Consider the following 13,253-nt stretch of genomic DNA (forward strand, 5'->3'; position numbering starts at 1 on the left):
CCTAAAGAGTGGATATTTATCACGTCTACAGCCAGACTATTTTTGATTAATAAACTATTCCAAAGATTACTGACTATCACCACAGACTAACAGACGTAACACTTCGAACAAATTTTCCAACTAAACATCGTTTCAATGACACCCCTAAAACCTAGAAAAAACTCTAGCATCACCTGGTGCAGTCTTCGCACTACGCAGAATAGTTTGCTATAAATTTAGCAATGCTATAAATTTACTTGTATATTATCTGCCAACGGCGCCAGCGCAGTCGAGCGACGTTCTCGCGCAGCGACTCTTATTTAAGTCTTGGCTTAAGCGAAAATTTGAAAAGAACGTTTTTATTGACGATGGAATGAGGCTTCAGTGTTACGTCGTTAGTCTGTGCTATCACTGACGAACTGACATGACATAGAAGAAAATGCTTTAAAAACTATCGTCCTACACTTTTTGCCTGCACAATGCACCCTCTGTTATGCATGTTACGAAGTAGCTTTTACTTGGATGGTTTTATACCGTAAGGTTTTTATATTTGTATGGTTTCATACTAAAAACTCGAGTGACGCGGTGTGGACATGTCGCGAAACATGCTTTTTTGAAAAATGAGTAATTCTCAAGGGGTCGGTCACTCGGCACAGCCGTTTTTATGTTAGGCGACTTGAAACGAACCGAGCTGTGCCGATGCTGTACCGAAAGTGCCGAACTGCAAGATTTGTTAAATTCGTTAAAATCTGATAGATCTGGCAACCGTGCGAGATGATTTTGACAACTGGCACTGCTCCCATTTCATATATGAAAATTGAACCGGAGGTGTGTAAAGCCCTATAAATGTTATTTTTATAAGGCTTTAAAGGTGTGCCGTTTGATATCTCTGCAGTGCCGGGGCACTATGTGCTGAGTGTCCGACCCCTTGGTAATTCTTGAATAGACGATAAAATTAACACGACTGTCTCGTCTGTTTTTTTTTTTTTTCCATGTGTGGACTCATTACTGCGACCAGTATAGTTGATCTATTGTAATATCGCCCGGGTGTTTGCTGTATGACCTGCACTGCATTTCTTTTTGCTATAATCGCTATTGAATGAGCGATATGCTTATTTTTTAAATTGTATGCGTGCTTGCGTGTATTGGGGTTTACCCTTCCTTCAATGCTTGATCTACTTTACCCACTTATTCCTCGCTGCCAGCACTATCCCATATTATAGCCGTCCCTGGCGAGGACTCATTCGTACCTCTGACCCAGTACACTTAACTATAGGAGGGACATTTGCACTGTCAAGAGGCTTCAGAGGGTTAAATATAGAATTCAGCACGAAGGAAGGGTAAATGGAGGGGCCTGAGAATAAACCCATGCTAAAGTCACTTGACATCGAATGGCTTGATTCTACTAAGATTCGAACCCACGACCACTCGCTTGTCAAAGCAGACTCGGTAACCTTGCGGCTACGGAGCCCCCCGTCTCGTCTGTTTGTCTGCAGTAATATCTTATTTTCGAATTATTTAAAATCTCGATTAAAATGTGATAAAATCGCTGTCTTCATTACTCTAAGCACAGAGAACAGACTAACAGGTAATTGACAAAAAGTGTGTAAAAGGTTTTCATGTAATCTACGAGTAATCCTTCAATAGAGCACCCCTCGAGCAGTAAGTGGCAAACTAATAGCGAATTCATAAATTAACCTGGGTTCGTGCTAACTCGAACCCGAAATTTATGAACGATACGGGCAGTTTGACAGATCGACCCGTAAACCGTAATGCTAGACAGTTTTAACCTGCGCTTTAAACTGAATGCTGTCAGTTTAACCGAAATGCAATCTCGGTTAATTTATGAACGCTTTGACAGCACTTCGATTAAAACTGAGTGCTAATCGACCTGAGCCAGGTTAATTGATGAATTCGTTATAAATCTTGATGTCGCTGCCATCGCTGCTATGTAACTCCAGCACAAAGAAATATTCATAAAGGTACATGGATATTTTTTATGCGTTTGGCAAACTATTTCTGGAGGGCGCTACCGACAGATTTTACACACAAAAAATCGATTACTTCCTTCGAGCCTGTTAATCTGTTCTCCGTGCTCTAAGTATAAATTTTTATTGTTTTACAATAGATTTAAAACACACTTAACGCAAGTAATAAAATGATTCTAAAGGCCCCCATACACGTACGCATATGTTGGGTTGGAAATGAACAAAATGTTGGAGGTTCATTCCGACCGAGCGCCGAACATTTTCTTCTGCCAGTTTGGTTCGTGGCACTCACACACAAGCGAGCTTGTTGGCCGAACATGAATTCACCAACATTTTTGGCCAACATGTACGTACGTGTATGGGGGCCTTAACACAGAGGACAGACATTCATCTTAATTTCGCAACATATGTAAAAGCTCAGCCGCCATTTTAAAAGTATGTGGTAATGCTCCTGATACGTGGCGCTCACATCACTAAGAGGATTGATTTTGATTTTCAATGTCTGTTAATGCATATCAAAGTATTCACGTTTTCACCAAGGCGTCGCTACGGCAGCGTGTTGTTTACCCAAGTAACCAAAAGTTCCGATAAAAGGGGATTTTTGGCTTAATCAGCCAACGAAATGATCATGAATAGAACTCTATTCAACTTCATTTTTAAGTAATTAACCGTACTTTCAAGTTCGTATTTGATGTTTAAACTTTGAAGGGAATACAAAGTAACTTCTAACAGAACTAGAAAGTTCGCAAAAAGTTCACTTAAGTCGCTATATAGAACACTGTTCAGCCCAAAAAGAAACTTCAATAATTTTCAAAATAAAAAAGATTGGGGGAATATTTTCCCACTTCTTCCTGTTTTGCAGATTCATGACATTTCTCATTAACTCAAGTGTTTAATTTCGGTTAATAATCGACTGTTTTTTTATAAATATTAATTTATTGTAACTTACCACACACCACCAACATAAACCTCGGGGATTTGAACTCGAGTACTTCTTTTCGGTAACTTAGACGCATACCACTGCTCCGTTGCTGGAATATGCGATTTGCATCGTTTTTACTCGATGTGCTAATTTCTCATTTATCACAGCCCCGAAACGAACTTACACTTAAGAACAACTCATCGGCAAAATTCATGTCACTAGCGGCGTAAGAGATGGCGCAATGCATCAGGATAGGCATGTAACGAGGAACGCTCGGGTTCAAATGCAGTAGCGGTCGGTGTTAGTTAGACTTTTTTTAAATGGTCCATCTTAATCGCATGAACCGACTTTACAAAAGTTAGGAGGAGGCGGAGGTAGAAAATGGAAAAGTATAAAAATAGAACTACAAGCGCTGTTTTATATAAACTTTTGCCAAAGTTTCTTCAGAAGCTGCTTAGCGCTCTATGCAGCGAACTCAAGGCAGCTCTGAAGTTCGGTTAATTACTAGTAAAGCTGCTTAGCAAGCTATACCTCCATAGACATAAAGCTTGTTAACCTTCCTTAGACACCATTATCCGAACTCTAAGTTACTTTCAGGTTGTATGTTGAACTTTCAATCTGCATGTTGGACTTTCAAGTTGCTACAGATATTAACGGTACTTTAATGAGAATGAAGTTCGGTTTACAAATGTAATGTCTGGTTGTTCAGCAAGAAAGTTCTGCGGAACTAAACTTGAACCAAATATGAACTTTCAAGTATGTTTCTTAAGTGAAATTCGAACTTTTGGTTGCTTGGGTATGCAATTTATCCAACCAAAAATAAAAGTAAACAACATTTATCACAAATAGTAGTTCTTGAGTTATTCCTTTTCAATCCTTCCGTGAAATTATATTTGCGTGTGATTCTGTGTAGCTTTCCGCACCCGTTCGTCTATACGAAAGTCGTCATAGAGGTAAGGTTTTATGGAAGGCGATCAAAGTTGAGAAGGCTGCTGCAGGTTCCGCCGCGATGGTGTCAGGCGGTACGAATGGTATGTTCAATTATTGAAAAACTCTAAACATGGCACCTGTTTGCCGGTAATTACCAAAAAAATTAAATATTGAGATGCCGTTTAGTCTGTATTCTAGATTGTTAGCCAGGTTCAATAAATAACATAAATAAAGTTACAACCACAGAGAACAGACTACCAGGTAATTGACAAAAAGTGTGTAAAAGGTTTTTATGTAATCTACGAGAAATCCTTCAATAGAGCACCCCTCGAGCAGTAAGTGGCAAACTAAATCTTGATGGCGCTGCCATCGCTGCTATGTAACTCCAGCACAAAGAAATATTGATAAAGGTACATGGATATTTTTTGATGCGTTTGGCAAACTATTTCTGGAGGGCGCTACCGACAGATTTTACACACAAAAAATCGATTACTTCCTTCGAGCCTGTTAATCTGTTCTCTGTGTTACAACCACGGTTACAGACGTTGCTACAATAACTTGCATCAGAGTAGCCAGTATTCCGAATATGCAGAATATAACAAGACAATATACTAAATTTGGCAACGAGGATATTGAACAACTGGTGCACCTCAAGAGAGATGTCGCTAGTGTCTTATTGAAAAGTTTACACACCATTTGCATTATATTTTATATGAGCATAAATGTCTGTTCTCTGTGATTCTAATTCTCTTACACGAAAAATTTCGAAGAGATTAAAAATCTCTTTTCCTTTTTTAAACGTCAAAGATTCTCTTAAAGCTTTTTGCCGGAATTCTAAAATAAGAAAATTCTAAAAATCTCTTCTAAAAATTTCTTTTCTTTTACGTCAGGAATTCGGCCACAGAGAACAGACATCCAAGCGAAAGGTCCCCACTTGGATAAAACTTATGTCAAATTAGTTGGGAAACTATAGTGATGGTGTCGCTAAAGGCGCATAAAATTCTACACTAAACCCACAACAGCTAGTTTCTGGCGCTAGCATAACGCATATAGTCCATATATACTAGCGCCAGAAGAACCAAAGGTTGTCAGTGTGCAAATCAAAAAAATCATTTAGTTGGGAAACTATAGTGGTGGTGTCGCTAGCATATTAGGTGATTTTAATTTGAAATTTTATCCAAGAATTCGCGAAAAATTTGTTCCTGAATGGATGTCTGTTCTCTGTGATTCGGCTGCTGATCCAAATCTTCATTTTGAAAATGAATCTAATAAATCTGGTACCCCTGCTGATGGCGACGTTCGTTCAAACACCAGCTTTGTAGCGCTCTTGGTAAAGCCGGTTGAGTCGACGAAACCGACGAAAATCTTGAAAAGGTTGAAAAGGCTCTAAAACTTTCATTCGTGTTCATTCGTTCGTGTTGTACGCTTGCTTTTTCTGGCCGGTGTGACTCGACGGGTTTTTTTCTCTGCGAATATCAAGTGAAAAGTGCTTTTTCAACTGTTCAGCCAGTTTATTTTGCAATATAAAGCCACAATCGTAAACAGTGATCAGCAGAACAGTGTCCATTAGTAGTATATTCGAAAGAAAAAGCGAAACGAAAAAATGAGCGAAGACCACCAAAATGGCGATCATCAGAATGGCCGCGACGATGAGGTAGGTAGCTTTAGTGGGGGCTTTTACATACGGGCTGAGTTAAATTATTTTGAAGCCTCGATTTGCGCTTGATTATTGTTAATCACGGTGCTACAACACAAAAAAGTGTTTTTTAGTTTTTAATTTAATAGTTGAAGCTTTCCGAGATTACGTTCCCGGGCTTGCAAGTTAACCGCCATGTTGGAAAATTGATGCGTATTATTTTCACTACACCCTTTCATTTTTTTCTGTTGCTTGCCAATGCGAAGTACAGTAAAGCCTTGCTAGTTGAGTGTTTTTCTATCAGAAAAACAAGCTTTTTTTTATCAAAATCAGCGTCACGATATGAACATATCGACTATTTTCCGTCTCAATTTACTGTTTAATAAACCGACAGGCATTCTTTACAATGATGTCATTTTGTGAAAGTCAACGAACCTTTATGTTTGACTGCTTCTTGAGCTTCTCAACATCAGCACTGTATTGGCAACATACACCCACACAGGCATTGGTGCTAAAATATAAGGATAGAAGATTACTAACTGTTAAATACAGCACAGTCCTATCTACAGAAGCAAAATGCTTTATCGATTATATGTGCCTTCGTTTTGAAAGATTATCGTTTAGCTTACCGCTTATTTTTTCGAGGTGCGAGTATTGGAGAGTGCATTAGGTGGCATGTCTGTTACATGTTTGAGCTGTAATACGCAAGACACCTTTTTTTCGGAACGGAGACAAGAGAAGAGTACTGCTGCGTTCAATCAATTAGGGATCGGATATCTGAATATTTTTCTTGCTTTATTTCATAGGAGATCCGAGAGCCGGAGCACATGCGCAAGCTGTTTATCGGTGGTCTGGACTATCGCACCACTGACGATGTGCTGAAGGCGTACTTCGAAAAGTGGGGCAAGGTGGTCGATGTCGTAGTGATGAAGGATCCAAAAACGAAGCGAAGCCGCGGTTTTGGATTTATTACCTACTCGAAATCGTACATGGTTGACGAAGCGCAGGCAAAGCGTCCGCACAAGATCGATGGGCGCGTTGTGGAACCCAAGCGAGCGGTTCCTCGCCAAGACATTAACCGTCCGGAGGCGGGCGCCTCGGTGAAGAAATTGTTTGTCGGTGGCCTGCGGGACGATTTCGAGGAGGAACACCTGCGCGAGTACTTCGGAAAGTACGGTAACGTGATCCTGGCGTGCATCGTGACGGACAAGGAAAATGGCAAAAAGCGCGGTTTCGGGTTTGTCGAATTCGACGATTACGATCCGGTGGATAAGATTATTTGTGAGTAGATTTTCATACTTTATAACGGTATTAGAACCAGACAGAATCTTTACGTTTTACCTGCTTTCTATTTATGACCGACAAAAAACGTGTTGTCTGGTTTTTGTCTTCTATTTATTCACATTTTCAAACATTTATAAAACAACAGTAATTTAGTAAATTGAAGTGTCATTTTTTGTTAAACCTATGGATTTTATTTTAATGATTTTTTTTTTCAATAGTGCAAAAGAGCCACACCATCCAGAACAAGATGCTGGATGTAAAGAAAGCACTGCCGAAGCAGGAAATGGATCGTTACAAGAGCGATAGCGGTCGTGGTGGCGGCGGTGGCGGTGCCTGGGGAAGTCAGCCACGCGGTGGTGGTCCGTCACAAGGCTGGGGACAGTCTGGCGGTCGTGGAGGCGGTGGCTGGGGACAGAGTCAGCGTGGCGGCCAAGGCGATTGGGGCAGCGGTGGATTCCAGCAGCAGGGAGGCTTCAGCAATAGTGGTTACGGCAATGGAGGCGGCTACAATACAGGCGGTGGCAACTGGAGCCAAGCTGGAAACCCATGGGACCATAACTGCAGCACCCAAGGAGGCTGGGGCCAACAGACTGGTGGCTGGGGAAGCCAGGGCACAGGCGAATTTGGTAACAGTTTCGGTAACAATTACCAGCAAGGTTACAATGCCGGTCCGGTGCGTGCCGGAGGGTACAACAATCAGCGATCGGCACCATACGGTATGGAGTCGTACGATGGTATTTATTACTTGTGATTTGTGCCGCTAAGGTTTAAGTGTTTTGATTCGTGTTTACAGGTAATCAAGGCGGATTCGGTGGAAGCGGCGGCGGTTACGGAGCTCCCGGAGGTAACCGTCGGTACTAGACGGCTGCCGCGATACAAGAGTGAGAGGCTGGGACGCACGGCCCCCATTGTGGCAGGTAAATATTCAAGCAGAGCATACTTATTGTCTGCGTTATCATTATTTGTTGTTCTTTTTGTGTGTGCGAATGATTGCACCAATTGTTCTCGCAACATCCCAAGAAACTGGAAACCTTCTTTCACGCTGGAGCGATTCTATTTTGTAGCGCGCCCTTGTCTTCACTTCGTGTTTCTACGTTTTCTTACCAATTGTAAATGTCGATTAGTTCTCCGTTTGCAAAAACAGCAAGTTGAGAACTCGTTATTTTTTGGTTTTTTACTGCTAATGAATTCGGAGTGGTTTACTTTGCAGTTGCGAGATGAATGGGAAATAGGAATGAAAGTGAGTGTTGCTGTTTGTTTTAGGTTTGGAAGTTTGCAGATTTGAATTTAGAAGCATATCTGGGCATAGTTTGTTCTGAAGGATTAGAAAAGCACATATGTTATCCTATCATTCAACATTTTCTTTCGCTGATAGTGCTCTCTTCAAGCAGTGCTAGACCATTACTTGTTTGTCGGAGGAAAATAGCTGAATTATTTTGGTTTTATTGTCATACAAAGCGACCAATTGTGTAAATACGTTTCTGTTCTAATATTCTTCTTATAATACTTAAGATTTACTTTCTCAGTTACAACTAGCTATGATCTAATGTGTCATGTTTGTATTTTCCTAATTTTTACATTTTTATCAGGTGTACAAAAAGTAAAGAAAAGGTCAGAATCAGTCGGAGAGTTATTGAGGCATACATAGAAGGTGGTAAAACAGGACAGTGCAAGGATATGTATGAGCAAGGAGCAAAGAGATGACTGAAGGCAAAACAAAACAAAACAAAAATAGGCGTGAGAAATCAAGAAGCGGAGGGAGCAGCATTCGTAATTTTATTAAGCTAACCAAGGAAGTAACGCAGTGAAGCAAGCAAATAAGTATATAGACAAATCATTGAAGATGCAGACGGAGGCAATTTTATTTGACAGTGGAGAATTTTTAGTGAGAAGGGGAAAGTGAGGGCGTAATTCAGATCAAGATTGAACAGGATAATAACGAATGCCGGAATAGCATGAGTTGCTATTACCGCATAACGTATATTTCTATTCATCAGCAAAAGGCAAAGGTATGGGAACGCGCAATCAGGCAAGTTATTTTTTTTGTCTGCGAAAGGAGCGTCTTGTTTTATTCTCGGGCATGGCTCCAATCGCAGAGCTCCTACCATTAGTCTTCAGCTCATACCCTGGGAGAACGTATCCGAGTACTTTTTCCCTCTCACAAAATGTTCTTCGCGTTAAAAAACACAAATTTTGATTTTTATTGCGGAAATAATCACACCGAGAATGGATCATGCATAACAATATATACATAAATGTACGGAATAATTATAGGTTCAGTCTTAAGAGGAATTTAACCTTTTCTCGCATATATACTGCAATACCGTAGGGGAAGCTTTGCAAAACTGTTTAGAAGAAGCAACAAACTCGTAAAAATCGTCCAAAAACTTATATATACACATACACTCATACAAAGATTAAACCGATTTACTAGAAAAAAACAGATGGTAGAATAAAGAACAGAAGTTGTTTACGAGAACACAGGACACAGAAGAAACTTGTAAATATTTTCTTAAACATAAGAATGATACTTCTTTTAAAACAAAAATTTAAGGAATGAATGCGATGAGCATTGGTTTTCAGATAAACAGTACCACTCCTGGTCGGATGGTTATCGGCCACTTTTCTCATGTGCAAATTTTCAACGAATAGGTTCTCTTTCGGTTGAATTCGTCATTTCGTCCTATTGTCGACGATTGGCTTTCCGTCCCGAGCGTCCTACCCACATTTCCTGGCTCCCTAGTTCCTGGGCAGTAGTAGAAACATAGACGAAGAGTTTGACTGGCAGACAATTTTATTTCGCTGCAGTTTTCGATATAAGAAAGTTCTAATTAACATTTAAAAAACACCTAAGCAAAATCACAGAATGAAGTAGTAGAGTAAAGCAAGATATCTGTACTAACTAGTAAAGTTAAATAACAGTATAACATTAAATCGACTAAATGTTCAAATCGAATAATTTCCGAGATAGTAAAGGAACAAGTATAGTAAGATACAACCCCAGAAAACCGGTTTGTTTTTCTTTAGTGTTAAGGATTAGTTCTTCCTTTTGCGTAAAACGAGTGTGATATTTTTGTAGATTCTGCTTCTCCCATAGGTAAAGCTCGCTGAAACAGGAAAGAGGGCAAACAGGTGAGAGAAATGCTAGAAAGTGCAAAAAATTAGTGAAGCTCGAGGAAGATGGTTAGTAACCATATTAGTAAGTTCTACGTTAGAAGTTATGCGATTTTAATTTGCCAGTTTTGTGCACTGTAGAATTGTTCCCCGCTAATACACTGAGGCCAGTCAGTTAAAAGTGTGACAGGCGATAGGAAGAGAAGCTCCGATAGTTTTGTTTCTTTTATCGCAAATCGTCGTTGTGGGGTGATTTGTGTGGATTTTTTTTTTCACCAACTAAGATACTTTTTTTCATTTAATTATGCAGCTGAGTTTTGTCTTGACATACTAATTTTCAATCTTTCTTCTTTTACGTTCGTGCCTACCACTAATTGATCGTACGAGTAGTAGCAAAGAATTTGCCGCGTGAAATGAAGCATAACAATTCTGGCTGGTCTTATTGCGCGTGTTGGATCGCACACTACAGGTCACTCTTACGGTAAGTGAATTGTTATATGTCTTTTCTGTTTCAGCGATTACAGGGTTCAGCAGTTCAGAGCTGTCGCCTCAATCGAAGCTGCGCAGGTCTGTGCTACTGTTCTATCGGCAACTGTTTGAATAACAGAAATGAATAATGTTTCTTTCATTTCCATTTTTGTTCGAAATTTTTGCAACTAAGCAGTACGATGTACAGTTGTCCTAAAGCTGACGACTTTAATAAACATTTTTGTCTGTAACTGTTGGTTGTAATGTTATATCCGAAAATCTTAACCCTGTCTGCATACCTGCACAAAGACCACGTTTTTTTTCGTGAAAATTTTATTGTGTATAACTAACATGCATCAGTGTAATTATACAAATTCATCATAATTAGTACTGTTTGGATTTGATTAATGTGTACTAGTTGAATCAAAATTCGTACACGTGTATAGTATCCGAGTTATCCAACTTTGCCCCATGTATGAAAGAAGATGGAACGGAATAAAGTTAAATATTCGCGGGTAGAATTGAAGCTGACTGGATGGATGATGAAAAATCTTTCGATTAAACATCGAGTTCCGGTCACTACGATGAGAGACAGCAGGCATGTTAAATCGGTACTCTTGAAATAAATGAGTCTGCAATTTTTTAATTTTTCTTATGATTTCCAACAAAATAGTCGTTATGGATGAGATATTAGTTGGAGCAATAGACAGTAGATCAAATCGAGGATTGCCTTGGAATCCTCTAACGATGGAGCAGCTAATTGACCTCGACCTAACCGACGACATTGTCCTGCTCGCACGACGCTTAAACAATGTGCAGAGAAAGTTAGATGAGCTCTCAGGCAGCAGGTCTCACAGTTAATATAGTAAAAACTAAGTCTATGGTAGTGAACACTGGCAATCCCACCGACTGCACAGTAGCGGGTCTGAGCAGGTGGACTACTTTAAATATCTTGGTAGCCAGACAACGCCCGATGGTGGAACTAAGAGTGATCATGAAGGCGAGGGGTGCCTTTGCAGGTATGCGAAACATTTGGCGCTCAAACCAGATCACTCTACATACGAAAACCATCAGTTAAATCAGTATCGCTGGATTTTAGCGAAACGTTGTGCGTCTCAGCGTAGACAATGTAAAAGCTACAAGTACCTGCGATATATTATCCGTGCCTGGTGGCCTGACATCGGGATATCCAATGAGGAACTCCATCGTCGATGTCATCAACGGCTGATAGCAACAGAAATGTGTAGAAGGTAGATGGAAGTGGGTCGGCCACACTTGAGGAAAGGAGAGAACGAGATCTGCACAGAAGCACACAACCGGAAGTCGCAAGGACAGCGTAGAAGAAGCAGACCTAGAAGCTCATGGCGACGCAGCTTAGCCAACGACATCCGGGCTGAAGACGAGAACGTGTCCTGGCGACAGGTTCAAGCCACGGCGGGTAGCCGTCGGTAGTGGAGATTTTTGATTTCGTTTGTTCTGGTGAACCGGAGGATATGGACACATAAGTAAAAGCAAGTAAGTTGGTCACCTAAGAGTGCTCGGAACCGTACGCGAAAGAGTCTCTGGCGTCTAAGAACTTTCGAAAACTCGGTTCGATAGATCTGCTCAGGAAGTACGAGGTACTGGAGAGATAGATGAAGAGCTTGATGAAAGCGAAAAAACACGGACATTGGTGCCGGTTCGTGAACGGTTTGTCGATATAAACAGCGATGAGCACTCTGGGGCACCGCTAGACGCATGCGGAACCGTAACGTTACGAATGAAACCGATGGATTCTCGACTTTGCCAAGAAGGTCTGTCCGGACTCTGTCCCGGCTCAAAGATCTTTTCGCGACGCGTCCCCTTCGACTGCAATTGAACCTCCGTTTACAATGGTACAATTTTCTATAGCTCTCCTCTTTTGACACAACACTGCTGCAGGGTTAGACAGAATCAAATTCAACTTGTTGAAGAATTTGCCTGACCCTGCCAAAAGACGCTTGTTGAACATGTTCAATAAGTTTCTCGAGCTGAATATTGTTCCGCAGGACTAGAGGCAGGTGAAAGTCATGGCCATTGAGAAACCCTAGTTTCCTCCGATCATAATTCTTATAGGCCGATTGCGATGCTTTCCTGCATCCGAAAATTAATGGAGAAAATGATCCTTCGCTTAGATAAATGGGTCGAAGAGAATGGCTTACTTTCAGATACCCAATTTGGCTTCCCCAGTGGTAAAAGGAACAAACGATTGCTTAGCGTTGCTGTCTACGGAGATTCAACTTACCTACGCTCAGAAGGATCAAATGGCAGCCGTATTTTTGGACATCAATGGGGCCTTTGATTGTGTTTCTATAGAAGTCTTGACCGAGAAACTTCATTTGCAGGGACATCTATCTTGAACAACGTTTTGCTCAATTTGTTGTCGAAAAAACGCATGATTTTTACACATGATGATTTGACAACTTCTCGAATTAGCTACGTGGGTCTACCCCAGGGCTCATGTCTAAGTCCTCTTCTGTATAATTTTTATGTTAATGACATTGATAGTTGTCTCGAAGAGTCATGCACGCTAAAGCAACTTGCAGATGATAGCGTTGTTTCCGTTACAGGATCCACGGCTAACGATTTGCAAGGACCTTTGCAAGATACTTTGGACAATTGGTCCAGTTGGGCGTTAAAGCTGGGTATCGAATTCTCTCCGGAAAAATCAGAGTTGGACGTTTTTTCTTGGCTGCATGATCCAGCACAGCTTCAGCTCCTACTTATGGGTAAAGCGATCGCTCAGGTACTGGTTTACAAATATCTTGGTATCTGGTTGGATTGAAATGCACTTGGGCATGCCACTTTAGGTATCTGATTCAAAAATGCCAACAGAGGAGAAACTTTCTTCGTACAATTACCGGAACATGGTGGGGAGCTCACCCAGGAGACCTTACTAGGCTATAGCAAACAA

At 40.8% G+C, this 13,253-nt stretch overlaps 1 protein-coding gene across 1 annotated transcript; it reads left to right on the plus strand.

Annotated features, from left to right (window-relative positions):
• The first annotated feature begins 5,234 nt into the window (after positions 1–5,234).
• On the plus strand, positions 5,235–10,518 carry LOC128733080 (heterogeneous nuclear ribonucleoprotein 87F). Its single transcript, XM_053826679.1, has 5 exons — positions 5,235–5,473; positions 6,262–6,736; positions 6,958–7,473; positions 7,533–7,656; positions 8,329–10,518. Exons 1-4 carry the CDS (start codon positions 5,423–5,425, stop codon positions 7,598–7,600), a joined length of 1,110 nt encoding a protein of 369 aa, XP_053682654.1. The 5' UTR covers positions 5,235–5,422; the 3' UTR covers positions 7,601–7,656; positions 8,329–10,518.
• The last annotated feature ends 2,735 nt before the right edge of the window (positions 10,519–13,253 follow it).

This window comes from Sabethes cyaneus, chromosome 1, assembly GCF_943734655.1.
Source record: "Sabethes cyaneus chromosome 1, idSabCyanKW18_F2, whole genome shotgun sequence".
Lineage (NCBI taxonomy): Eukaryota > Metazoa > Arthropoda > Insecta > Diptera > Culicidae > Sabethes > Sabethes cyaneus.